Genomic DNA, 25,905 nt, shown 5'->3' with positions numbered 1-25,905 from the left:
ATTAGCATAATTTATGGCCAGGTTTTCTGACATTTCCTAAAGGTACCTGCATCTCATCCGTAGCCTTTACAGTAAGGGAAAAAAAGTTTATGCATAAATTATGCAAATGACGCCCGCATTAGCATAATTTATATACAGGTGTGTTCACCTCTCCTAAAGGTACCTACATCTGAAATATGGCATCCGTAGCCTTTACGGTAAGGGATATACATAAATTATGCAAACGAGGCCCTCATTAGCATAATTTATGGCCAGGTTTTGTGACCCTTCCTAATGGTACCTACATCTCAAATATGACATCCGTAGCTTTCACAGTAAGGGAAATACACGTTTATGCATAAATTATGCAAATGAGGTCCGCATTAGCATAATTTATGTACAGGTGTGTTCACCTCTCCCAAAGGTACCTACATCTGAAATATGGCATCCGTAGCCTTTACGGTAAGGGATATACATAAATTATGCAAATGAGGTCCTCATTAGCATAATTTATGTCCAGGTGTGTTCACCTTTCCTAAAGATACCTACATCTCAAATATGACATCTGTAGCTTTAACGGTAAGGGAAATACAAGTTTCTGCATAAATTATGCAAATGAGGTCCTCATTAGCATAATTCATGACCAGGTGTGTTTACCTTTCCTAAATTTATCTACATCTCAAATATGACATCTGCAGCTTTTACTGTAAACGCAATACAAGTTTTTGCATAAATTATGCAAATGATGTCCTCATTAGCATAATTTATTGTCAGGTGTATTCACCTTTCCTATAGGTACCTACATCTCAAATATAACATCCGTACATTGTTATATAAGGTACATATAACTTGCTGCAATACCATTAGTACAGCTACCACCGCACATCTACTTGGTTTTTGGCAGAAGAAAGAAGAAGAAGAAGAAGAAGAAGAAGAAGAAGAAGAAGAAGAACAGGCAAGCAAAAACAGTATATCCCCCTTCCCACTGGAAGGGGAATATAATGACCGACGCAGGGTTAGTCCATTTATACAGTTAGGGAGGTAACAGGGTTTTCTTTTCATCTCCTCAGTCCTCACCCTACTATAAGGAATATTAATTTAGAAGAGGAAACTGTTGACACCAGCTTATGTGAAATATGCGACCATATTTTATGAAACGGATGGGACATGGTTTTGACAAAGATTTGTGGTTAAATTAAAAGAATGGACGCCATTGGTTACAATCAAACACGTCATCTCATTTATTCATCCATTCATGGGATGAATGAATCTTAATGATCGCATCAGGTTGTTTTAAAGGATTCCACCGTCATTGTTCGGCATCTATTATTTTCACTCGGAAGAGTCGCTTTGATCTCCAAATATATACCTGGAATATCTCCATAACGGTTCAGCACGGGAAGCGATTCAGGCTAGTTTCAAGGACATTCAAAGATATTCAAAACGCTAAAATTCCCAACCGAATTGCTCCGTGTTTCGGTTAGAAACAACAATATATCAATTGACCAGGAGACGTGCGTTTCTCGATTTTATCGTCGTTTAAGAGGCATTTGATGTTGACAAGCGCTCTCCGCGAGGAGTTGACCAGCAACACGCTGTAATAGCGCGTTATCAGCGGACAACAGTCGTCTGGTCTTTGCCTCACTGATAAGACACAGCGCCTGTCCCGCTATGTGGACGCGTCGTCCTTCTCTCCTCTTACTTCGCGCAGCGGTGTTTTTCAGCGTGGCGAAAGTACGATGTAACGGTTTCGTACAGCTCGACAAGTTCATCGAAGAAGTCATGGCCTGTAAGGGCATCCCCGGAATGGCTCTGGCCGTGGTGTACGGCTCGGACACCGAGGCGCGCTCGTACGGTCTTCGGGACGTGCGGCACGCCTTGCCCGTGGACAGACACACCCTGTTTCCGATCGGATCGCTCACGAAGGCGTTCACTAGCACGCTTGCCGCTCATGTTCTCGGTGACGACAGAGACGATGATATTGACTGGGACACCCCAGTCAGGAAACTTCTCGGGGATTCCTTCGAAATGCCGGACAGGTTTCGAACCCATGGCCTCTGTCTTCGAGACATCTTGGCTCACAAGGTCGGACTGGAAGAATACACACCGTTTCAGTTGATGGGGCTGAACCTAACTGGTGAACAGCTAGAAAGGTAGGATTTTCAAAGCATCATAACTATGTGACCTGAAGACAAGTTCAAAAATATAAATGCCCTCGTTTTGGGGCTAATCTGGAGTGTCCAGTCTTTTAAAACAGGTGCAGTCGTTTTTAAAAAGGTGCCAGAATTTTCACAGTGTCATTGCAGTTTTAACATACTCTAAACCCTATCCTATCAATTTATTTAGCAATGTATGTTGCAGTCAATCTAAGGGTACATTCAAGTTTCTCTGTACATCTCGTTCCACTATATGATTATTACATAGCCTACATGTGGACCGTATTCGTGACTGCTATGTCCCAGCTGAAGAAGCTATTTAACTGATATTATATCTAAAGCAACAAGCTATCCAAGGGATCCCAGCAACACAATATTTATATCGTTTGTGTCAGTTTTGTGACAGTGTTGCTGTGTTCATGTACTATGTATATCAGACGCAATCTTTCACGAAAATTTATCTGGTGTCCTTCCAAGTATTCCCCTCTCCGTCGATGGCTGCGATATTTCAGTGTCAGGACTCGACTGCTTCCCTCCCGCAGGGCGAAATTGAATTCGCGGGGCGGATTTCCTGATCACGCCTCCCCTTACAGCGGGATCAGTCCGCTAATGTGGACCATGTGTTGGACGGGAAACACTGGGGGATAGTCTTACACCTCGTCCCGCCGTCACTCAACGCACTGGCTCGATTTGAAACGTTCCTCTCTTTCTGATCGGGGTGTCGAAATGCCCCACGTTCCACGGTGATGTTTATTTTCTTCGCGACCAGGGATGTTGTATTAACCTCGTGGTCAATTCCTGTAGCCTCTACCAGGCTCCAGGTCGCTGGAAAGATAGTAGAAATTTGCCAAATAGACAGATAACATGCCAGAGGAGTTAGCTGGCCAGGGAGTACAGTTTGCATGTTATCTGTCTATTTGGCAAATTTCTACTATCTTTCCAGCGACCTGGAGCCTGGTAGAGGCTAAACTCCTGGTCACACGTAGGGGAAGTACAATGTATTAAAGCTTGGTAGGGGTGTCCAGAAAATAACATCCCCTATGCTCTACAAGGCCAGTGTTTTCACCCACGTGACTATGACGTCAGCATTGCCCGCCATGTTGGATGGTTAACCCTGTTTGGCTTGTTTAATAGTTGTAGTGCCTATTGGTACGTATATACATAGGTCAGCAAGTTTTCTAGCTGTATGTCGTTACAGAGGAGGTTGCTAGCTCTTTCCCTTTAACGCGGTCCGTCCTTCCATGTTACATGTACTTGCAATCAACGTTAGCCTACGGGCAAGAACTTGCAATAAACTTATCTTATATTATCAATACAGTATGCTGCTATGTAATGATGAAATCTATAGAAAATGGCGAATGCCAATCTCTTCTCTTCTTTTTTCCAAGTCGCCTGCGGCACTTTGACGAGCGCCTGCCGTTCCGCTCAGAGTTCTCCTACAGTAACCTGATGTACGGTCTGGCCGGTCACGTGATCGGGCGTCTGACTAACGGCACGTGGACGGACGCGCTGCACGACCGGCTCACCGGACCAATGGGGATGGCCGACACATACACGGCACGGGAGGTGTTGGAAGGGGAGGGGCTGAAGGAGAATTTGGCACAGGGGTACCTGGTGGATCCACTGCAGGGGGCTACTCTAGAGTTGGACCAAGAACAGCTATGGTAGGCGTACCCACCTGAAACATACACTCCCCACTTCATTTTACTACTACTACTACTACTAGTTCTAGGATATGGTTGATAGCAGTTGGCTGGTTTGTTTGTCTTACACAAAGGGCATTTTTTTGGTCACACCGTGGAGGAAAAGGGGAGTAGAAAGCCTCAGAACGACGCATTTACTTGACTCAGAGCTAGTTAGTATACTTTTCCAGTAAAATGGACTCATAAAAGGACGTTTTAACTACATAAAGGGCATTTGTTTTCGGTCAGAGAGACCGTCAGACCTTGAAAACAGGGGAGTGCAGAAAGCCTTAGAACGACACATTGAGTAACCTCAGTACCCAGCATCTCTTGAATATGACGTCAGTGTTTTTGCCCTCCCAGGGCGGCGACGGACACGGGTGTGGCGGCAGGGGGCGTGGTTTCCACCGCGGAGGACATGGCCAGGTGGATGCGGTTCCACCTGAAGGGCGGGAAGACCCCGGAAGGTACGCATGCAACGTTACATGTTGTTGGCTCACGCGCACTGTGCTTTGATGAATATATAGCTGAAGGAAGGATTCATTAGATCAAATTTATTTATTCAGATTTGTGGAAGGATTGACATAACATGTGATATTACCACCTTTCCCTTTGGTTAACGTCTGGAGGAGGGGAACCTTCAGATAGAATTTCCAGGCCGCACCTCACCTTTTCAAACGGCATGGCCCTGAATCGTAAATTGATAATTAAATTGAGAGAACTGTAAAACGTGGTTTGCTTTTGAGGAGTGGAAAAATCGGGCCACACATAACCTGGTCTCTATGGGTCGGCTTAGGGGTGTTCTACCGGGCCCAGCCTGCTATTTCTGCCTTTATCTGTTAGCCTGTCTTTTTAGCTGGCATGTCGAGTCATCCCCTAGGCCAAGCTCGTCGTAAAACCACCGTGCGCGCTAATCTTCCTGGGCGGGTGGGCATCACTCCCAGCGCCGTAGAGATACCAGGAAGCTCCCGATGGTATGGTTAAAGGCAACCAAAGACATATTAGGGATAAAAAAATGGACACGAAAAAAGTGCACGAAATCTTTAATGCAGTGACATTTACTAGCACTAAGCATTTGTGTAATAACTTCCAACTTTGAGCATTCTAAAACCGTGCAAAAACATGCCATACGATGATCCCCTTAGTTTCGCGGGCCTACAAAAAAACCGGCGACGATGTTCAGTGAGTTCTCACATTGAACCGTAGTCATATTTTTGCACCATGGATGTCGCTATACATTGTGATGATGTTGTTTGAACTAATCATGTATAGAAATGACTTTTAAAATCCGATTTTCAGGCCCTGATATTGCTTGGGTTGCCTTTAACAGGCTGGGCCACATATCAACTTTTCAAACGGAATGGCCCTCGTCAGTGTGTCGTCATCATAGTCGCACACAGAGAACAGAGCGTGCCGCGGGCACACTCTGGAGTTGAAGGTTGTGGCAGATGGGGCGGAGGTTTCCGGTTAGGCTTTGGTGATGTGACGTCATGAGTAAACAGTCTGTCAGCCCCGCACCACAATTAACATGCCCAGAGGTTCAAACCGCTCGAGTAGAGCGCCGATAAATGTGTACTTAGGACATAGCAATCATACTGACTCCTACCAGATGGTGTGTGCTAGAAGTACCGACCAATCGACCTCTTTGAAACTCAGATTCGAATCAGCCATGACTAGTTTGCTTTAACGACTAAATCTGGCAAAACAAATTCGCCAGTGAGATTGTGGAAGGTGTCAGCTTATAAAAGATGTTTCCATATTGACAACTTTGGCACTTTGGAAATGATAGAAACTGACCGCGATTTGACGTTTAAAGAAAAGCAGTAGAAGCTATTTTTTTCTAAACGTTAAATCGCGGTCAGCTTCTATCATTTCTAAAGTGCCAAAATTGTCAATCTAGAAACATCTTTTAAAAGCTGACAGCTTCCAGTATCTCACTGGCGACTTTGTTTTGCCAGATTAGTCGTTAGAGCAAACTAGGAAGCAAGTTGTCGGGTCATGGCTGATTCGAATCTGAATTTCAAAGAGGTCGATTGGTCGGGGTGTAACGTTAGTAGTCAGTGGTCGAAGAAAGCAAGACCAGCAAGGCTTGGATGGTCTCACTTCAATTGCAGGAATTTGATTCGTCCTGACTACCTGAGGTTAGATTTTCAATTTCGTTTGCCTCGATCAGTGCAACAAGCCTGAAAAATGGAGATATTGTTTTTGGCGTGTCTCTCTCTCTGTGTGTGTGTCTATCTGTTTGTGTTTCCGGACTATTGTAGTCTGCATAACTCAAGAACCTCTGGTTGGATTACGATGATATTTGGTGTGTGGGTGGGTGTTGAGAGGACAAAGTTCAAGGTCGATTTTGGGCCTCCTGGTATGTGAGCTTGGTACTGCAACAGAACTTCCGTTTTTTGTATCTTCTGACCTGGACGTGCTATGATCTTGATTTTTTAAGCAGGTGTGCGGTTGGTGAGGAAGAGGCTGTTGAAGGAGACGCATGCGCCTCAGATGGCCATCACATCCGGGACCTTCCCGCGTGAGGGCCTCTACCGCCCGGAGTCAGCCGTGGACGACACAGTTCCCGCCTACTGCATGGGCTGGGTCACGGGGACGTACAGGGGTGGGTAGTTTCCTAGGTATTTCTTTCTCGGATGTCATAACCAAATCAACATGGCGTAAGTGGATAGAAATTAGCCAAATAGACGGATAACATGTCAGAGGAGTTGGTCCGCTAAAGGAGCACAGTGTGCGACCTATGGAGCCTATGAGGACTCCGAGCATCTCCTTTGAGGTGCACTATTCGTTATCTAATAGGTCGCAAACTGTACTCCTTTAGGGGACCAATTCCTTTGGCATGTTATCCGTCTATATGGCCAATTTCTACTATTTTTGGCAAATATTCTTCTGACAGTCAGTGAAATGTTATAAGACGATAATGGACCTCATAACATCTGCTTGAAAATTAACATTAGCCTACACTACCACAGTCTAAAACAATTGTGGAAGGAGCGCCACCTAGCAGGAATACATCCATCTGCATCAGACGCTTCACCAAGCCAGATGTGATCTTTGGACACTCTTTCCACATCTATGAGCTGTTCTACTGTCCTGTTTTATCTTATAGGGTACAAGCGGCTGGTACACGGCGGCACCCTCGCCTCCTACAACTCCCTGATGACGCTGTTTCCTTCTGAAAACATCGGCATCTTCACAGCCTCCAATGGAGTCGCACAGTTCCAGTCAGACGTGCACTGGTCCATTCATAACTACATCTCCGACTTCGCTCTCGGTAGGCAGAGATTAGTCTCTCTGTGTGTGTGTGTGTGTGTGTGTGTGTGTGTTTACGTGTGTGTATGTCTTTGTGTGTGTGTACGTGTGTGTATGTGTGTGTGTGTGTGTGTGTACGTGTGTGTGTGTGTTTGTGTTTATGTACTGTGTGTGTGCGTGTACGTGTGTGTGTATGCGTGTGTGTATGTGTGTGTGTGTGTTCGTGTGTGTGTTTGTGTGTACGTGTATGTATGTATGTGTATGTATGTGTGTGTTCGTGTGTGTTCGTGTGTGTATATGTGTGTATTTATGTACTGTATGTGTGTGTGTTTATGTACTGTGTGTGTGTGTGTGTATGTGTGTGTGTGTGTGTGTGTGTGTGTGGATTATTTTTTGCGATACATGATATCAAAGTTACGCCGATGATTGACCCCAAATTCCGTTTTCTGTGTAACGTTGTAAAAGTCCGATGTTTTACAATGACTTGCTTTCTCCGGCTGTTGTCGCCTTGGTATATGATCTACAATAGTCTGATCAGCAGTTGCTATGCTCGGTTTTGACTTGTTATAGAATATACAAGCAAACAAACAATGCAGCAAACCATTCTCGCTGTAAAAACATAACCTCCTTTGCGAATGTAGTTTAGCAGTATTAGTAAGATGGAGAGACTAAATCTCATGTCTGTCATAAATTAAGTATAGAAACGGGGAGATTTAAAAAAACTTCCTATCGACCAGAGGGTTTGTCCATTTTGTCCAGAGGTAGTTGAAGACGAATATCACTTTTTGATTGTATGTCCCAAATATGTTGATGTACGTAATTCACTATACTCAAAGCTATCGTCGGATCTACCAGGATTTATCTCAATGGACTTGAATAGCAAATTTAAGTACATAATGACATGTGGCAACCCATGCATGACACATTGGGAAGTATATCAAAGAATGTCTAGACGTTAGAAACTCCTCCAATGATCGTTAAATCCCATTGTCATCCCATACTACTACACCATATTGTATAAGATAGACTGATTAGCCTAATAGAATGTTATCTATTTACCAGTGAATGCCATACTTTGTACCTGCTACAATAGTCGCGCAATAAAGTTCTTCTTCTGTAATAACTCCGTTTTGCTCCAGGAGAGATTACGTGGCTGAACTCCTCCACCATCTGTCATCAGGGGCGCAGGAGACATACCGGGTCCCCCGGGGGTAAGACTGAACTCTATCTGTGGTTCTGTAGGGTGCGTAGCAAAACCTTTGTTGGATCCGTTGGCATGTGTGGTGGCCGCCATCTTGATTTTGTGACGTCGCAGGGTAGCCATACCATTTCATTGGCAGGGGTGTTTTGGGGGGTCGCTAAGCGTTCTCTCTATTTTTACAAATCGTCACACGACTATCACAAATTCCACTCAAATAAAAAGTCAATACCAATTCATATTTATAAAAAGACCCCGTAATCGCTAAAATAACATAGCGAACCTGAAGTGTATGTAGCGCAAATACTTAACTCTAGTTTAAATTTATCTATGAAACTTCAGGGTAGTACCTTCAGTCAACTGAGTAACTTATTTCTAAGGGAGCCCTTACAAAATCATAACAATTCAGGATACAAAAAGGATAACCTAACGTAAATTTGATGTATCCACAATGATATAACATAAGATAGTTACCATAATAAGGCGTTTGTCTTTGAGATTCATCAAAGTAAACGGGTTTCTATTGTACATAAATGCTTAACTTAGAACAGGTAATACATACAATGTTCGAAGGTACAAAAGACCCCCATTCTTGAAAGCCTCCGTTTATCTATACAGCGTTGTATGGTGTTTTGGTTGGGGATTTGGAGTATAATATTCTTATTTCTTTGATTCGGTCAGAATTTGCCTACGTTAGCGGACCGTCAGACTTGGCTGTCAGTCCACGCCACTCAAGAGAGACGACTAGCGGATTCCACCAGACTGCAGCGGTGACGACTGCCTCCGAACCCCTAGGAAAGTACGCCGGCGTCTACCATAGCCTCGCACTGGGGAACTTCAGTGTTCGTCTTGATGCCGCGTCTGCTAGTCTACGTTTTCGATACGGTTTGTTCGGAACTGGGCATCTACAGCCCGGCTTGTTACATGAACACGAGATGAGGATGGTCTTCACAGGACCGCTGTGGTACATACAAGGGTTCAAAGTCGTCTTCACCAAAACTCCAGAAGCCTTCGTGACTTCTTTACATGTTGATTCAGGTCCAGACAACAAACCAACTTTTCATAGATTAGACACTGTCAGTACGGTCGACTCAGACGTTGCAAGTAGCGCAGCTCACTTGGTTGATAGTAAGGCATACCCTAACGTACATATTTTGCTTTTCGCATACTTAGTACATTATCTAATTTCTCTGTTTTTTCGTTGATGTTTCACCAGTGAAGTATACTCTTGAACATGAGAAATACAAAATTATATATATATATATATATTATATATATATATATTATCGTTGCAAGAAATTTGCGTTTGTAATTTTCTTTGTCTTTTGTAAAATAACACATTTCCTTTCGTAGACAGCTTGAGCAATGAATGGAGACGTGTTCAGTGAAGTGAGTGTCTGTGATTAACGTGATCTTACATGCAATGTGAGGACAAATTCCACTCCAAAAAAATACATCATACTCTTCGCTCGTCGAATGTCATGGTTTATTGGTCCTTGGTTGTAAATGTATGACAAGCCTGATGACGTTGTTAGCATGTAGCGAACTTGTCTGACCGTAGATTTACTATTGATATTTCCTGACTAAATAGTATCTAGGATTAAGACGTACAAGACACTTAACTGCATGAAGCTGTTGGAAAGCCTTAAAGTGGTCGTCTGCTTGGCGTATCTTACAATTTCTGCCCCTACCTAATCTCCAAGCAGATCTATCGGTTGCAAGGCAGTATCAAAAGGGCCAACCTGTACCAAAAGCCAGCGGAGGGCGTCCCTTTTCATATTACGTTGCCACCGATAGATCTGCTTGGAGATTAGCCCCTACCATTGCTCGACAGGCAAGAATAACTACCTGGTTCCGTTGATAGCAAAGACAGAAACGTTCCGATTTCCTGGATATTTTTCGTGGTGGTAAATTCATATTAGCAAGAACTCTGATGGAAAAAGCAAAAGAAACGTTTGATTTCTATTGAAAATGATGGTTTATGATGGAAAACTTCCCAACTTTAAAACAAATTCATTTGACATTTCTGTCACATACCATGTAACGATCCTGTAGTGAAGCAAACGGAAAGCATCGCGCGATTACCGGATAGATGCCGCAACTAGAAGGACATAAATCGCCACCGCAAGATATTAAAATATATCATAGGCTTCGAAATAAACGTCATCTGTGACGTAAGTACAGCTCGTCGTCTGATTGGCTGCCTAGATGTCGAGAGTCTCCACGCAAGGTCCGGCGCCGGCGGCCTTGAAGCACTCCTTGATCAGCTCGTGTCCCTTCCGGGCCGCCATCACCCAGGACTCGTTCCTGTGAGCTGGGAAAGCAATCAATCAATCAATCAACCAGTTGATCAATCAGCCAATCAATCGATCGATCGATCAAAAAGCCAATAAATCAATCAATCAGTCAACCAATCAATAATCTATGATCGACCCCTGAGAGAAGCAATCAATCAACTTCAGTTGACGGTGACATGGAATAATCAAAAGGCACCTCGCTTTATTAGCAATGAACAACGATATTCGAGCTCAGTATCGATCTTGAGCTAAACTATATAGCTACTACAGTCACTATCGCAGTGCCACAATAAGGGTTCCACCTCCGAGGCGTCGCCAAAAATAAAGTGGTTACCTCCGCTCAGCTGGTCCATACTGGTGGCAAAGTACCCGGACCCGAGCTTGCGCAGCTCGTCACACAGCGGCTCGGACAGACAGTCGGTGATGGAGCCACAGGCAGTCATCAGGACGTAACGGTCCTGGATGGGTATAGATAAGTTAAACAAACAAACAAATTAAGAGACAGCCAGAAAGAGGCCCGGTACGGGGGGGGGGGGGGGTGCTATCGGTCGCATGAGTAGCCCACGGCGTCTTTTTGTTACCGGCTCCCGCGTTGATTTTAAGTTTTGATTATAGAACACAGACAAACAAAATCCTCCCTCGCTCCTAAGGAAAACAGTAGAAAGTGAAGGAATACAATGTCAAATATATATATATATAAATGTACAATGTCACATATATATACATACATACATACATACATACATACATACATACATATACATATACATATACATATACATATATATACATACATACATACATACATACATACATACATACATACATACATACATACATACATATATATATGTTACATAGAGTCATCCAGCTGACTGGATGTTAAAAGGCACGCGACCTACCGGCTGAATGTGCCTGATGAAGTCCACCAGAGCGTTGCAGGCCTCCGGGTCTCTGCAGGTGTCGAAAGAGGAGGACTGCTCCGGCCGGTCCTGGTCTGGGGTCTTCAGAACCACGATGTTGAAACCTGCGAGAAAAACACAGAAAATACACTAGGGTTACACACGTGAATACACCGTTTGCTCTTTCAGGGAAGGGCATCACTTATCAACCGTCTGACATTGCCTGGAATGTCTAGACAGAAGATCCTTTAGCTACGAAATGCTAAGAAAATTAGACTGCTCAAAGATTTACATAACAACCAACGACAACGTCTCCAACTGAGATCTGGTAAGATTCTTGTTCACATTCTAGATTTATCAGAGGAAGTACCTTTTCGTATAAAAAAAAAAACATTTCCTATAAATTTGCAAAGTAACAGTTCAATACCACAGTAATACTAGAGTTAAGTATTTGTGCTACATATACTTCAGGTTTGCTATGTTAGTTTAGCGATTACGGAGTCTTTTTATGAATATGAATTGGTATTGAATTTTTCTTTTTATTTGAGTTGAATGTGTGATAGTTGTGGGCCTATTTGTTAAGAATACAGAAAACGCTAGCGACCCCAAAACACACCCCTCCCGATAAAATGGTATGGCGACCCCGTGACGTCATAATTCAAGATGGCGGCCACCACACATGCCAACGGATCCAACAAAGGTTTTGCTACGCAAATCTGTAACTATCTCCATCACATTATCTACCGGAGGTAATGAGGTCCTTTCCACTATGGTCTTGCTGAAGTTCGGCGCAACCATTTGCATGTCCACACATACAGAAGTTACCGGTTGCAGTAGGCCTAGGCCACACCATAACGTCCTCGAGCGAATTTAAGTCAAACTGCAGGACCCACCGATGGACATGACCGCTTGCTCGACTTTGTTGACCTTAATGGAGCAAAAGCCGCCCGGCCCGTTCTCGCCCTTCCAGTTGACCTTGCCCGGCGGCAGGGGGTCCTGTGCACCTCCGGATTCCAAAGTGACTCGAACCATGGTGAGCGTAGGAGACTCTGGAAAATGAACACACGATAGAAGTAGTGAATTGATTAGGTACAGGTACAACATACCGGATCATGAAGTAGCGGTACTGTACCGATATAAATTTACACCAAGTATATGCTAATTTTGTGACTGATCTCCTGACCTCATGGCCTCATGCAACACCAAACGTGACCAAAATGATACCTTGGAACAGCATAAGTATGCACCAAATCGTTTAAGTAGGGTCGTATGGCGTAACGGCAGGATTTCCGACTCAGAACCAAGGGGTTCCGGGTTAGAAACCCCTGCTGCCACCGATCTTGTGCCTTTGGGAAAAAAGGTACTTAACACGATTTTCCCCACTCCACCCAAGTGTAAAAATCGGGTACATTATGTGTGTGGGTCACGACATCAGCAATAGCTGCCTGTGTCCCACGTGTATTGCATTGTTGCAATTCCAATAAATAAAAAAATAAAATAAAAACAGATCGTTTAGGCAGGCCGGGAGCTTTGATAGCAAGGCCAAGGGAGTTTGGCTGGAGGAAACCTAGTTATATTCTTTGAATAAAGATACTGACACGTTTAAAACAGTTTATTTGTGTTTCTGTCATGATTGAAGGAACACATGCTAATTTTCAAAATTGTTCAGGTACAGGTACAGGTCCGGACCTGTATCTAAACCTCTGTACCGGTACCTGTACCCGATGTTACGTTTAGGTACGCAGCACTAGATAGAAGTGTTTATCAACGTCATCTAGCGATCTTTTGCCGACCGACAGGCCAAGGTTACATACAGGGGAACTCAACAATGGCAGTCTCTTTGCCTCCTTGCTTTGATAGTAAAATGACTCCCAGATCAAATACATTTACACTGACAAGACGCTTATCTTCATTTGGCAAGAAAATCAAAAGGAAACAAATCAAACACAACGGAGATGATATGGGCTAAGATAAATTGTAGGAAAAGAATTGAAGTTAAGTTGGTTACTGCTAATGTAAGAGGGGTATTGCAATATTACCAATCATCATCATGTCCAATGGACATTGATAAAGGGAGAATTAGATTTGTTTCTTCAAGATTACATGTACAGTTAAAAAACGGAATATATGACTGGAAACAACTCAAAGATGGCCATTTCTCCGTATGTATTCAAGTCGCCCTGTAGGTCGTCGACCTTTACTGGACCAGCTGAGTGAGTGAGTGAGTGAGTGAGTGAGTGAGTGAGTGAGTGAGTGAGTGAGTGAGTGATAGAATGAGTGAGTGACTGAGTGAATGATTGATTGAGTGAGAAAGTGGTTCATATCTGGAACGGAGATAGCACTGATTAGAAGCAGAAGGAGCCTCTGGAAATGTTTGATCGCGGTTATCTCACTAGGCTGGTGAAAGAGGCTCTTATCCCTTGTCATGTCTTGCAATTTCAAAGTGTCCATCTGTGTACAGTTAACGTTAACGTTGTAATTGTGATTGACACAACAAAAGTACAGCGACTTTCGTTAGGTCTGTACTACATCTATTCATAAAGACAGTAAAGTGGATTCAAACATGAACGTATACATAGATGTATATGAATAGATATGAGTAAATCAACATGTTAAGTCCAACGCATCATTTAAACAATTGTTTCTAAGGTCTAGACATTCTTTGATATATTGACCTATTTGTACACAGTAAGGGTTATCTCCCCATAGAATGTAGTTGAATTTATCTATCGGATGGGATGTATTAAATTCTGTTAAACAAACGGAAATAAATATATAACGTTATCCTAGGCCTGTCATGAGGTACCAGTACTTCGGTGGCTTGGCACGGTTAATTTGTCCCTGTATGTAAGATACGGCTCCACAGCCCTCGTTTGTAAAGAATGAGGTCGGTGCGGGGGAGGAGACGAACAGTTCACTGCGATGGCCAAGCTGTCTGAAAGGCCTCTGGGCCAGGTCAATGGTGTAATTACATCAATATGGTAGCCTACAGTCAACAGAACTCCCTGGCAGAAGTGGAACTAAAGGCAAGCTATCTGAGGATTCTGAACAAGGTCTTACAGCCAAATGAATAAATCAAATCAAATCAAATGAAAGACGTCAGTGTAAACCCAGTCAATGTCTTGTCAGCATTGGATGCTAGATGACATGACTAACCCAGATAACATTGGTGATGCGTGTTGACACCAGGAGATCACCATGTAGGCCTGTAAAACGCCTTGAGCGATGCGCGGAATGTTGTGCGACTTTAAATGCTTCACCTTTCACCTCTAGTGACAACGGAGGCAGTCAGGCCGTGACAAACATGATTTATTTCATAGATACTGTAAATGCAGAAATGCTCGAGGTTTTCGAGGTGAACTCTTTACCGCGACCTCAAAACCACCGCGAAAAGCCGTTCCATTGAGTGACTGTAGCGCTACTATTGTTTCAAACGCGAACTCATAACCACCGCGAACACTCTATTTTCCCTCTATTGCGAAATTAAATCCCCGCGAACATTTCTTCATTTACAGTAACCCACTACACTCTCTATTGAATCTTATAGAGAAACGATCTAGAGGTAAGCGGCAAGATTGTGGCTTCTTATCATATGCCCCGTTTCCGTCCACAGGCCCCAATAACATAATGATATTGAAAAGGGTCACAATCTTCCCCAACAATCTCTGCTTGGAGAGTACCATGACTACCGTCCTAGTCAACTACATCTAGAGCAGCACCAGCAACAAGTAGAGTAGAGTAGAGTAGAATTTTCGGTCAGGTAGGACTGCTCCAGTCAACAACAAACTATCTGCCACCAAAAATCAAGACCACAACACGCCCGTTACAAAAGATACAAAAATCGTTCTGCTGCAGTACCAAGGTCACATATCAGGGGGCCCAAAATCGGCCTTAACCTTTGCCATCCCGAAACTTACCAACGCAACAAATATCATTGTGATCCCTCCAGAGGTTATTGAGGAATACTCACTACAAAATCCTGAAACACACACAGACAGACACACGCCAAAAACTATAATGGAGTCCATTTTAATGTCGGTTACAAGAAGTATGGCGATATTCAGCTATCACGTACGACTGGATTTTGAGATGGTAAGCCCGAAAGTATTAAAATTAAACCAGTGAGGAAAAATAAAGTAGGGATTAAATAAGAGTAAAAGGGATACAGATGGAAGGTGTGTGGCAAAACGATAAATTCACAGATGTTTAGACGGCGCGGCGGGGAAGGGCTGGAACTCCGCCAGAGCTAAGTAGAGGAACTAGGACAAGGATGGTGTCGTTGACCTCTACTATGAACTCCATACCAGGGGGCACAAGATGAGAAGGTCGGGAGCTCTTGCAACTTCAAGGCCTCAAGGGTTTCCCTACGGACATCACTGCAGTATAAGGACACAGGCCTACCCTCTGAGTCTCTGGAGAGGGCAATGGAAGACAGGCGTTTCTGGGCTGGCAGAGTGGTTCGAGTGGCGGAGGAAGACTGGCACTCGACATAAGTCAAGTCAAGCAGTATAACTATACAGCGATAGCACATGCTGCTATATCTAACGTTAGTAGTAATGGTGATATGAGACCAAACTCCGCCACGGCACTGACGAGAGAAACTGGGCATAGCATAGCGACTTTGACATCTCCTATGAACTCCATACCAGGGGGCACAAGATGAGAGGGTCGGCCGCGGGCGCGCTTGCAACTTCAAGGGTTTCCCTGCGGATATCACTGCAGTGTAGGGAAAGATACAGCAATAGCACATGGTGCTACATGTATATGGCAATGTTGATTTGATTATATGGATGACATCCGCGTGCGCATCAGTTTTTGTCCGTTTCCAAAAAGAATTTTCGGCCATGCAGTAAATCGTAAAAAGCAGCTTCAAAATGAGAAGATACATGCTGTAAGTTGCAACTATAAAAAAAATGTTTCAGAAAACGGATACTAAAGTCGTGGAATGCCAAAGTCAATTCCAAAGTCAAAGAAGAAGTTTTGAAAGAATGAAGGATCTATATTCGGTAACGTTACACCATACCATGTGTGTCTAGTTTTTTGTTCAGTGACATTTTTCCTGATAACGCAGATTTCATAAAGAATTCTTTTAGCCAAACTTTTTTTTTATTCGCACGCTTGCATCAGTTTTGGGATCCCCAGAGGATACCATCCTTATAATCAAATCAACTTGGCCTATCGTGTAGTAATGGTACTGTGAGAGCAAATTAAACTGAGGTGTACAGTCCATTACTCAAGTCAGTAAAATGCGGTTCGCCGGAATACACCGGAATACCATAGAGGAGGTTGGAATCGACCGGAATCTAGTGATTTCTTGTTCCCTGTGCCATAGATACATTATCTCATGCCAAAATACCTGTGAAGTTTACTCATCACAGCATAGTGTATTCCGGTAGATTCCACCCTCCTTTATGGGTATTCCCGGGTGTATTTAGAAGTATTCCGGAAAAAAGACGGACCCGTAAAAATGTCCCATGTAAAAGAATGGGGCGCCATCACGCTATCACAGTTCACGATCTTGGTCAGGTCTACTAAATGTCTGGCCGGTGACAAGTCGGTGTGACGTGCTCGAGCTCTCTGGCAGTGAATACAAGACGACAATACACCGTGAGACAGACAGTCAAACAGCGTGTTGTTTATAAAGCCATTGCATGGTTTGTGGGTAACAACGTTCAGCTGCAAATGGGTTAACTGAGGACAGGAATCGCGTTACATATACTGACTGTAATCCTTGTTTATTTCAGTATAACTTTATGTTCACTGTTTTCACAGTCACCTCTGTACCGTGAACTTGCATTTTGTATCATCACCGTCGTGAAAAAAACCTGTCGTAATTATTCATGATTCCTTCACACATCCGTTCTGTAAATCACTTGGCACCACCGTGAAGAAAACGTTCAGTGAACATGTCTATTCTCCTTACATCCTGAAATTTTGCTACCGTGAAAATAAAGTGAATTACAGTATATATCACCGAATAAGCCACGACTACAAGCACTCGAAGGAAACTAAAGTCTTTAACTTGAACTTGGCTATTCAAGTGAAGCATTTAGTCATAAGGGATCCATAGAAAACAGGATTTAGTTTGTAATGACATTTTGATCCGGCTTGGCAGGGGCAAATGTAGCCTCTACCAGGCTCCACAGTTCGCAAACTGTAACTTCTTTGGCGGACCAATTTCTTTGGCATGTTATCCGTCTATCTGGCCAATTTCTACTATTTTTCCAGCGGCCTGTGGAGCCTGGTAGAGGCTAGTGAAAATGGTCTATGTCCATCAAATATGTACAGTACTAGCGTGTTTGTACAAATAATCGAAAGAAGAAAAAGTTGCTAGACTGGATATTTCTGTAATTGATAACCACAGGACAACCATTTGCGTCACCATTTGTGTAAGCTGACAAATTTTTAATTGAGATTAATGTGGAAAATTTACCTATTGTCATTGTGAAATTAGCCATATGAATGGGTCACATTGTTCCTCTTGCACTGTACATCAACATAAACAAGGTCACATACCAGGGGGACTAAAAATCGACCATGACGTCCGAGTTCTAAGACCTACCTACAACCAAATATCATCGAAATCCATCCAGGGGTTTTTGAGGTATGTTGACTACAAAATCCGGAAACACAAACACATACAGACAGACAGACAGACAGACACACAGACAGTCACACAGACAGACAGACAGACACACAGACACACAGACAGACACACAGACATGCCAAAAGCTACATCTCCGTTTTTCATGTCGGTAAAAATCATTTCAGATTGTTTTGTGACGAATTGAAAGGAAAGAGCGACGGGAGAAGACAGGCGACTTCAATGTTTTGTCGCCCTGCGTGACGAAGATATGAGTTGTTTAATTTTGTCAGCGTGCCAGGTTGAGATAAGATCTAACCTTCTCTCCTTGACTGGTTCTCTCGTTTCGCCAGTTTAGGAAAGGCTAGACGATATTTACGCGACACAATTACCTCTGCAAATTAAAGGAGCCTGAAAATCAAATCACCAGCTCTTGGGCTGTCGAACTCTTACCCAAACTAATGATTAGCTCCACTCGATTGTATATCAAAGACATATGCTAGCCCTTATCGTTTAAGCAATTCTATACGTTGTATTCTGTTTAATAGTTGTTGCCATACATTTTACCGTGTACAGTTGTCGTGCAAATAAAGTTCTTCTACAAAGGACGTCTTTGTTCTAGTCTTAAGTTTATACGCCTCTAATCCGTTTTCTGAGATCTTATGTTTCTACTTTTTAAGAGGGTTTCTTTGTACAGGTGTGCGGTAGTGCACGGTTGAGTGACAGCTCGCCCGGGGTTATGGTTCTCCATTAATTGTCTGTGGCGTCCCCCTTTCTTTAGTGTCGATTCAGCTGTGTACCTGCACATGTTCGACCTAGTTTGCTCTTTCGATGCTTAGTAATATCGTATAGAGGGAGAGAGAGAGAGAGAGAGAGAGAGAGAGAGAGAGAGAGAGAGAGAGAGAGAGGGAGGGAGGGAGGGAGGGAGGGAGGGAGGGAGGGAGGGAGGGAGGGAGGGAGGGAGGGAGGGAGGGAGGGAGGGAGGGAGGGAGGGAGGGAGGGAGGGAGGGAGGGAGGGAGGGAGGGAGGGAGGGAGGGAGGGAGGGAGGGAGGGAGGGAGGGAGGGAGGGAGGGAGGGAGGGAGGGAGGGAGGGAGGGAGGGAGGGAGGGAGGGAGGGAGGGAGGGAGGGAGGGAGGGAGGGAGGGAGGGAGGGAGGGAGGGAGGGAGGGAGGGAGGGAGGGAGGGAGGGAGGGAGGGAGGGAGGGAGGGAGGGAGGGAGGGAGGGAGGGAGGGAGGGAGGGAGGGAGGGAGGGAGGGAGGAAAAGGGGAAAGAACGACAGACAGACGAACAAACACAAAGTCAGACAGACAGAGGTATATGATTACATACTGTAGAGTTTAAACCAAACCTCCAGATTCGGAAGTTAGCAGTCCGTGAGAGGAAGGCACATCTGCCCCTGCAACTCGGTTGCACCCTCCCCCATACGATTTAGATCGCCAAAAGCAGAAATCTGGCATCTATCTAACCGGTGTGTCCTGCGGGCGGCTTACCGACAGAACTGCTTGTGAATACAACCAGTGTTCCCGCGACAAACCTTTCCTACCTTACCGCAGGGTATATCTTCATAATTAAAAGGATGGCTAATTTCGCGATGACCCGGTCGCGTTTTCTGCACTTACGAAAACATGCCGATCAATCAACAGTTCTAAATCTATATGTTTGTTCGAGTTGTTTTGACAATTGTTGGTCATCTGTCTTGCGGTGTATCATTCATACATGTATATAATAAACACTACACCCCAAACTATCCTTAGAGTCTGGCTGTCCATTCTATGCCACACATGTTCGGTGTACGCCGTTGCAAACCGAGAAACCGACAACCGTTGAAAAAATATTGACATGCGGAAACTAAATCAAGTGTAACAGTGGGGTTCAAGCGCCTCCAACTGACCAGTCTAGCTGATCTAGATCTTTTGGCCTAGTGGTTAAGGAGTGCGGCCTGTGATCTGGCTGCCCGGTTTCGGCGCGGGTTCGAATCCCGGGGGCCAGTAGACTCTTCTACACGCTTCTTTGTTTCAGTGGGCGCTTGAACCCCACTGTTACACATGTCAAAGGAGTAATTGATTTTTATCGGTCAACAACAAAGTGATTGGTGTGTGAAAGCTCGATCGTTTTGCTTATCTGTCTTGCAGTGTGTCATTCCTACAATAAACACGACACCCTGAACTAGAGTCTAATCTGTCCATTCTACGATACACGTGTTCGGTGTATGCAAAAGCAAGTCGAGACGACAAGAAAGATATTGACCAAATCTGGAAACTGAACCATTGCAGAGGATTCGTTGATTTTTGTCGTTTAACAGAGATTATAGTGTGAAAGCTCGATTGTTTTGACGGGATTCTGACAGGCTTCGGCAGTAGGTTACTTCTTTCAAAACTTCTGAACGTAAACCTCAAGTTATTCTATACAAAAACACATCGACATGAAACATTGCTGTCATACCTCTTCACATCGATAACGACTTTCGTTTAGGTTCACAGCAAGAAGAGAAATGAAAAGGTACTACCCACTTCGGGCAGTAGCTACTTCGTGTGAGACACGCCCCCTAAAAAGCATATGCAGCTGCGGGCATAGACTTTGCTTTCTGAGATATATTCCCACAAATATCGTAGCAACACGAATCCAATGAAATACCCACGAAGTAATGATAGTTTAAGGAGGTGAATCGAGGCAGTAAAACTTACTATTTGTAGCAGACGGCGCGCGAATGCAGAAGAACTCTCAGTGAGGTTTCCACAGGTCGACTGAGTGTGGTCTGGGCTCGGCTGAGACTGGTCCGTCCACATCCGCGGGTATATATACCCTTCTTCGGTGACGTAAGGCGAATCGGACCGTCCCATTTCGCTGTACAGATCGGGGGATGGTTGTAGAAAAGATTCAATTCTTCAGACTAGCTACATGTATCAAACGTCAGACGTTGACTATAGTTACGACAGTGCTATACGCCGTTGATGAAACAGAAAGCAACACGACAGCACAACGTATATGTACCACCTGTAGTTAGTTATTTTTTTCTGTAGTAGAAATATCATTATGTTACTTTTTGAAAGGTCCCTTAATGTTAAGACGGAAAAAATTATTAGCTAGTCAGCGAAATTACATCCCCAGATGGCGGCATGGCATATGGATAGATTTCCCGTTTTCTAAGAAATCTTTTGATAAACAGGATTTAAACTAGACCTGAAAGTTTGCCGTACTAACCTTTTGGATACGAATAACTGCTGGTGGTAGCTAGTCAGCGAAATTACATCCCCAGATTGGGCATGGCATATGGATAGGTTTCCTGTGTTCTAAGAAAACATTTCATAAACAGGATTTAAACTTGACATGAAAGTTTGCCGTACTAACCTTTCGGACAAGAAACTCTCTGCTGATGAGAGGAACAGTTTGTGATTCCAAGACCAGACTGGGTTTTGCCAGAACAACACTTTTCCTTACAATCATTCACAACTTGTATAAATACATGTTGTTTCATTCTTGTATCAACGCCAATATCAGCTCTGTTGCTTAATTGCTGCATACTGTAGATGCAGAAATGTTCGCGGGGATTAAATTCTCCATCAACAACGGAGTGTTCGCGGTGGTTTTGAGTTCGCGAGTGACACAATGGAATGCCTTTTCGTGGTGGTTTTAACTTCGCGGTAAAGACTTCACCGCGAAAAACGCAAACGTGAAACCACTGCAAACATTTCTGCGTTTACAGTATTGTATCTTAGAAACACTGCTAAACCAGGACTGGTGAGACTTTAAGACTACTACTAAGACGACAAGTGCCAAAGAGAGGGACCTCTGACAAAATTCAATTCCGACCCCTGTAAACGTTTCAGATGGGATAATCCTCATAATTAACCGGCCGTCATGCTTGCTTTTACTAAGTGCTTGTTGTGACCCTTTGTGACCCCGGGTGCAGTGAACTCCCAGCATGTTGGATTCCAGTCTGGTGGATTCTGTGTGACGGAACTGTCTGGGTCACCCGAAGTCACGCAGAGTCGTGTTACCTTCGCCAAGAAGGTTATGTTTTCAGTAGCATTTCTGTGTGTGTGTGTGTTCGTGTGTACGTGTGTGTATGTGTGTGTATGTGTGCGTGTGTGTGTGTGTGTGTGTGTGTGTGTGTGTTTGTGTGTGTGTGTGTGTGTGTGTGTGTGTGTGTGTGTGTGTGTGTGTGTGTGTGGATGAACAGAATAACTCGATGAGGTCTGAGTGGATGGTCTCGATATTTGGTATGTGAGTAGGTCTTGCTGAGACATGAAAATGATTGGATTTTGGGCCCCCTAGCGGATTATTTTACATACATGTATACACGGATCTGAACTATAGCTATATAGCTCTTAGTCTTGACAGCTAGCCTTGGGGTCCCTGATAGTCTAAACATCCAGCCTTTGCTGCGGTCCTCAATAGTCCAAACATCCAGCCTTTGCTGCAGTCCTTAATAGTCCAAACATCCAGCATTTGCTGCGGTCCTTAATTAGTTAATAGTCCAAACATCCAGCCTTTGCTGCGGTCCCTGATAGTCTAAACATCCAGCCTTTGCTGGGGTCTCTGATAGTCTAAACATCCAGCCTTTGCTGCGGTCCCTGATAGTCTCGACATTCTGCCTTTGCTGGGGTCTCTGATAGTCTAAACATCCAGCCTTTGCTGGGGTCTCTGATAGTCTAAACATCCAGCCTTTGCTGGGGTCTCTGATAGTCTTAACATCCAGCCTTTGCTGCGGTCCCTGATAGTCTCGACATTCTGCCTTTGCTGGGGTCTCTGATAGTCTAAACATCCAGCCTTTGCTGCGGTCCCTGATAGTCTCGACATTCTGCCTTTGCTGGGGTCTCTGATAGTCTAAACATCCAGCCTTTGCTGCGGTCCCTGATAGTCTAAACATCCAGCCTTTGCTGCGGTCCTTAATAGTCCAAACATCCAGCCTTTGCTGCGGTCCCTGATAGTCTCGACATTCTGCCTTTGCTGGGGTCTCTGCTAGTCTCGACATCCAGCCTTTGCTGGGGTGCCGGATAGCCTAGACATCCAGCCTTTGCTGGGGTCCATGATAGTCTCGACATTCAGCCTTTGCTGGGGTCCCTGATAGTCTCGACATTCAGCCTTTGCTGGGATCCCTGATAGTCTCGACATCCAGCCTTTGCTGGGGTCCCTGATAGTCTCGACATCCAGCCTTTGCTGGGGTCCCTGATAGTCTCGACATTCTGCCTTTGCTCGGGTCTCTGATAGTCTCGACATTCAGCCTTTGCTGGGGTCCCTGATAGTCTCGACATCCAGCCTTTCCTGGGGTCTCTGATAGTCTCGACATCCAGCCTTTGCTGGGCTCCCTGATAATCCCAGACACCCAGCATTGACTTTGCGCACCGAAGATATGAAAAGTGAATATCACACACACACACACACACACAGCGACCATACGGATCATTTTACTCACAAGGAGGTGAACTCTATGGCCTACTGAAAACATTGATGTGACAGAGACTGTAACTCGTTCCGCGAAAAACCGGGCGTATCAAAACATTCGTCTGGACTTCCTCATGGCCCAGGACTTGGATTTTGGGGTTAGATTTAGGTCGAAGTGTTGTGAATGAACTCCAGCTGACCTTAGTGTCGATGTCCTTGATGTTACTGTAAATGCATTCAAGTTCGCGTGTTTTTTTATTTCGCGGTAAGGCGAAAATGGAGTGTTCGTGGTGGTTTGAAGTTCGAAGCAGCGCTATAGTCACATACCGCTACAGTATTGGACACAAATGCTTGCCACCGGCACCGCGAACAATTCTGCATTTACAGTATTGATTTAATGAAGCGATACCCATGTCCCCCGGATGTGTATAAACATCGTGCCTTATCCTGTTTAGATTGTGGGCAATGGCGGAAGTGGATATATACAATAGACGACACTCGCAAATCGTATTTGAACTTTTGACCATTGTCTTTATGTCCGCCGGCCGTTTACAAAATAGAAAGCCTGACAAAACAAAACACGTAAAAAAACCCACGTCAACCACCAGCCAGAGCCGAATCACTGCATGGTGAGTAGTTTCAATACACTATCTAACAACTATCTATTTTGGGGCTAAAGCCTGGATGAGACTACAAAACAAAATGCAATTGCATCAATCAATCAAGTAACCGACCAATGGACCACCCAACCAAGTAATCAACCTGTTTGGCAAGATACCAGATTTTCAAACCCTCCCGGAATCCCGGGTACCAACGGTGCTCCTTCCAAGAAGTCTTCTCAAGAGTCAAGACAACTAATATCAGAGGTCGAAACCTCGATGTCCAGACTCCAATTCGTCTGTTGATATAATAAATCTTTTCTGTCAAAAAAGTTTTAGATAGGTGAAATCCATCGTTTTCATAGCCCGATTTGCCCCTCCTGTCATTTCTATAGTTCAGAGGAAGTAACATCCGCTGACCTTGCTGCGAACGGGCCGGCCTGTTGCGTGTTGCATGAAGGGCACGGCTTCCTGGCTTGTGTAAACTTGAACCGACGTCTCTGCTCTATTTAGTATTCCGGACCCAAAGTTCCTAGACAGAAGGGCGTTTAATACACCAGGGTGTGTTGCATTGCTGTTGTCTTACGCCGTAGGGTAATGTCACTGGCTGAACAATACACGTACAGTACAGATACTAGTGGATAGACGTTACTGAACTCGTGTGAGAGTCAAGTCTGTCATGGTCGGACATCTGAAGTCATGTCTAGCCGCAACATGATATCTTTACTTTACCCGACTTCGCGCGATCTCGTACCTACTCGTATCGTATTGGGGAGTGCCTAAAAGGTGTTGGGCTTTGCATCGCCTCTTTCTGTCTTTGGTGCCGTGTCTGAGAGAGCCTTGATCACATTATGTGTGTGTGCGTGTGTGTGTGTGTGTGTGTGTGTGTGTGTGTGTGTGTGTGTGTGTGTGTGTGCGTGTGTATGTGTGTTTGTTTTTATGTATGTGTGCATATGTTTGTGTGTGTGTCTATGTACATGTGAGTTAGTGAGGGTGACTAAGTGCAGCACAAATCTCATTGGAATGCACATTACTAGTATTTCATCAAGTCTAAATATGTATCATAAGCCAAACGTAGTTTCACACAGCGTAGGGACCCTGAATATCTGCATTGCAAACTTAAATCGCCAGATGTCCTCATTCCACGGGCCAGGCGCAGGTGAATTAAGTCCTCCTCCTGTTTAAATTGGGACATTTTTTTTTTACCAATAATACCAATAATATGCACAGCCTCTGCTTATCATTTCCGAGTAGTGATTCACCTCTGTAAGAATGCAATTTACAATGATCGTGGGGAAACGCTATTTACCATTATGAATATCTTCTTTTCATAGCTAGTCGACCTCGCTTTCTCGTAAAGCTAGAAGTATCGAAATATTGGGAAACAGACAATATCAGTAACATTTAATGACTATTGCATGCTTGGTGTGATGTTCACTCATGTTCATTGAAAGTCAGTACGTCCTTTCACAACAACCTATGACACACACAGACACTTGTCTAACAACTACGTGTACATTGTACAGTGTGTGCCCCAGGCCCAGACAGGGTTCGGCACAGTGCAGTCGTCTTTTTTCTCCGTCGCTAATCTGGTGTGAAATATGGACAGAGGTCTATGCCAACTAGTGTGTAATATTATAGTTAAAAAATAAGAGTGAACAACTATCTTACGAGATCATGGGTAGAATTTTGAAGTCTGCAGTTAGTTCATGTAGCCAATCCCTTCACGGAAAGTCCAGACGATATTTTACAAGAATACTGATAAGTTCAACAAGACAAGTTTGATTTTAAGTAACTCCACACCGTAAGAGTTATATATAGAGAGCCACTGATTGTATAGAAATGTGGATGAGCTCATGTGACGTGT

The 25,905-nt window shown here is 44.2% G+C and overlaps 2 protein-coding genes across 2 annotated transcripts; one reads left to right on the top strand and one right to left on the bottom strand.

Annotated features, from left to right (window-relative positions):
* The first annotated feature begins 1,352 nt into the window (after positions 1-1,352).
* Positions 1,353-9,741, top strand: LOC136429853 (uncharacterized). The gene is made up of 7 exons (XM_066419902.1): positions 1,353-2,132; positions 3,524-3,799; positions 4,181-4,284; positions 6,264-6,425; positions 6,930-7,094; positions 8,212-8,283; positions 8,952-9,741. Exons 1-7 carry the CDS (start codon positions 1,651-1,653, stop codon positions 9,473-9,475), a joined length of 1,785 nt encoding a protein of 594 aa, XP_066275999.1. The 5' UTR covers positions 1,353-1,650; the 3' UTR covers positions 9,476-9,741.
* On the bottom strand, positions 9,739-20,844 carry LOC136429854 (uncharacterized). Its single transcript, XM_066419903.1, has 5 exons — positions 20,739-20,844; positions 12,363-12,518; positions 11,470-11,594; positions 10,902-11,025; positions 9,739-10,584 (listed from the first exon to the last, which is right to left on the bottom strand). The coding sequence occupies exons 2-5, from the start codon at positions 12,499-12,501 to the stop codon at positions 10,475-10,477; spliced, it is 498 nt and encodes a 165-aa protein (XP_066276000.1). The 5' UTR covers positions 12,502-12,518; positions 20,739-20,844; the 3' UTR covers positions 9,739-10,474.
* Positions 20,845-25,905: the final 5,061 nt, after the last annotated feature.

The sequence above is a fragment of the Branchiostoma lanceolatum genome, chromosome 3 (genome assembly GCF_035083965.1).
Source record: "Branchiostoma lanceolatum isolate klBraLanc5 chromosome 3, klBraLanc5.hap2, whole genome shotgun sequence".
Lineage (NCBI taxonomy): Eukaryota > Metazoa > Chordata > Leptocardii > Amphioxiformes > Branchiostomatidae > Branchiostoma > Branchiostoma lanceolatum.
This window is presented reverse-complemented; position numbering and strand designations above follow the sequence as displayed.

Bases quoted from the DNA above. Each gene is read 5' to 3' on its own strand.
- LOC136429853 (XM_066419902.1), top strand. From the start codon at position 1,651: ATGTGGACGCGTCGTCCTTCTCTCCTCTTACTTCGCGCAGCGGTGTTT. The intron at 2,133-3,523 runs GTAGGATTTTCA...CTTTTTTCCAAG, and splicing joins ACTGGTGAACAGCTAGAAAG to TCGCCTGCGGCACTTTGACG. The intron at 8,284-8,951 runs GTAAGACTGAAC...TGATTCGGTCAG, and splicing joins ACATACCGGGTCCCCCGGGG to AATTTGCCTACGTTAGCGGA.
- LOC136429854 (XM_066419903.1), bottom strand. From the start codon at position 12,501: ATGGTTCGAGTCACTTTGGAATCCGGAGGTGCACAGGACCCCCTGCCG. The intron at 11,595-12,362 runs GTGGGTCCTGCA...TTTTTCTCGCAG, and splicing joins GCAAGCGGTCATGTCCATCG to GTTTCAACATCGTGGTTCTG. The intron at 10,585-10,901 runs GTAACCACTTTA...TTGCTTTCCCAG, and splicing joins TATGGACCAGCTGAGCGGAG to CTCACAGGAACGAGTCCTGG.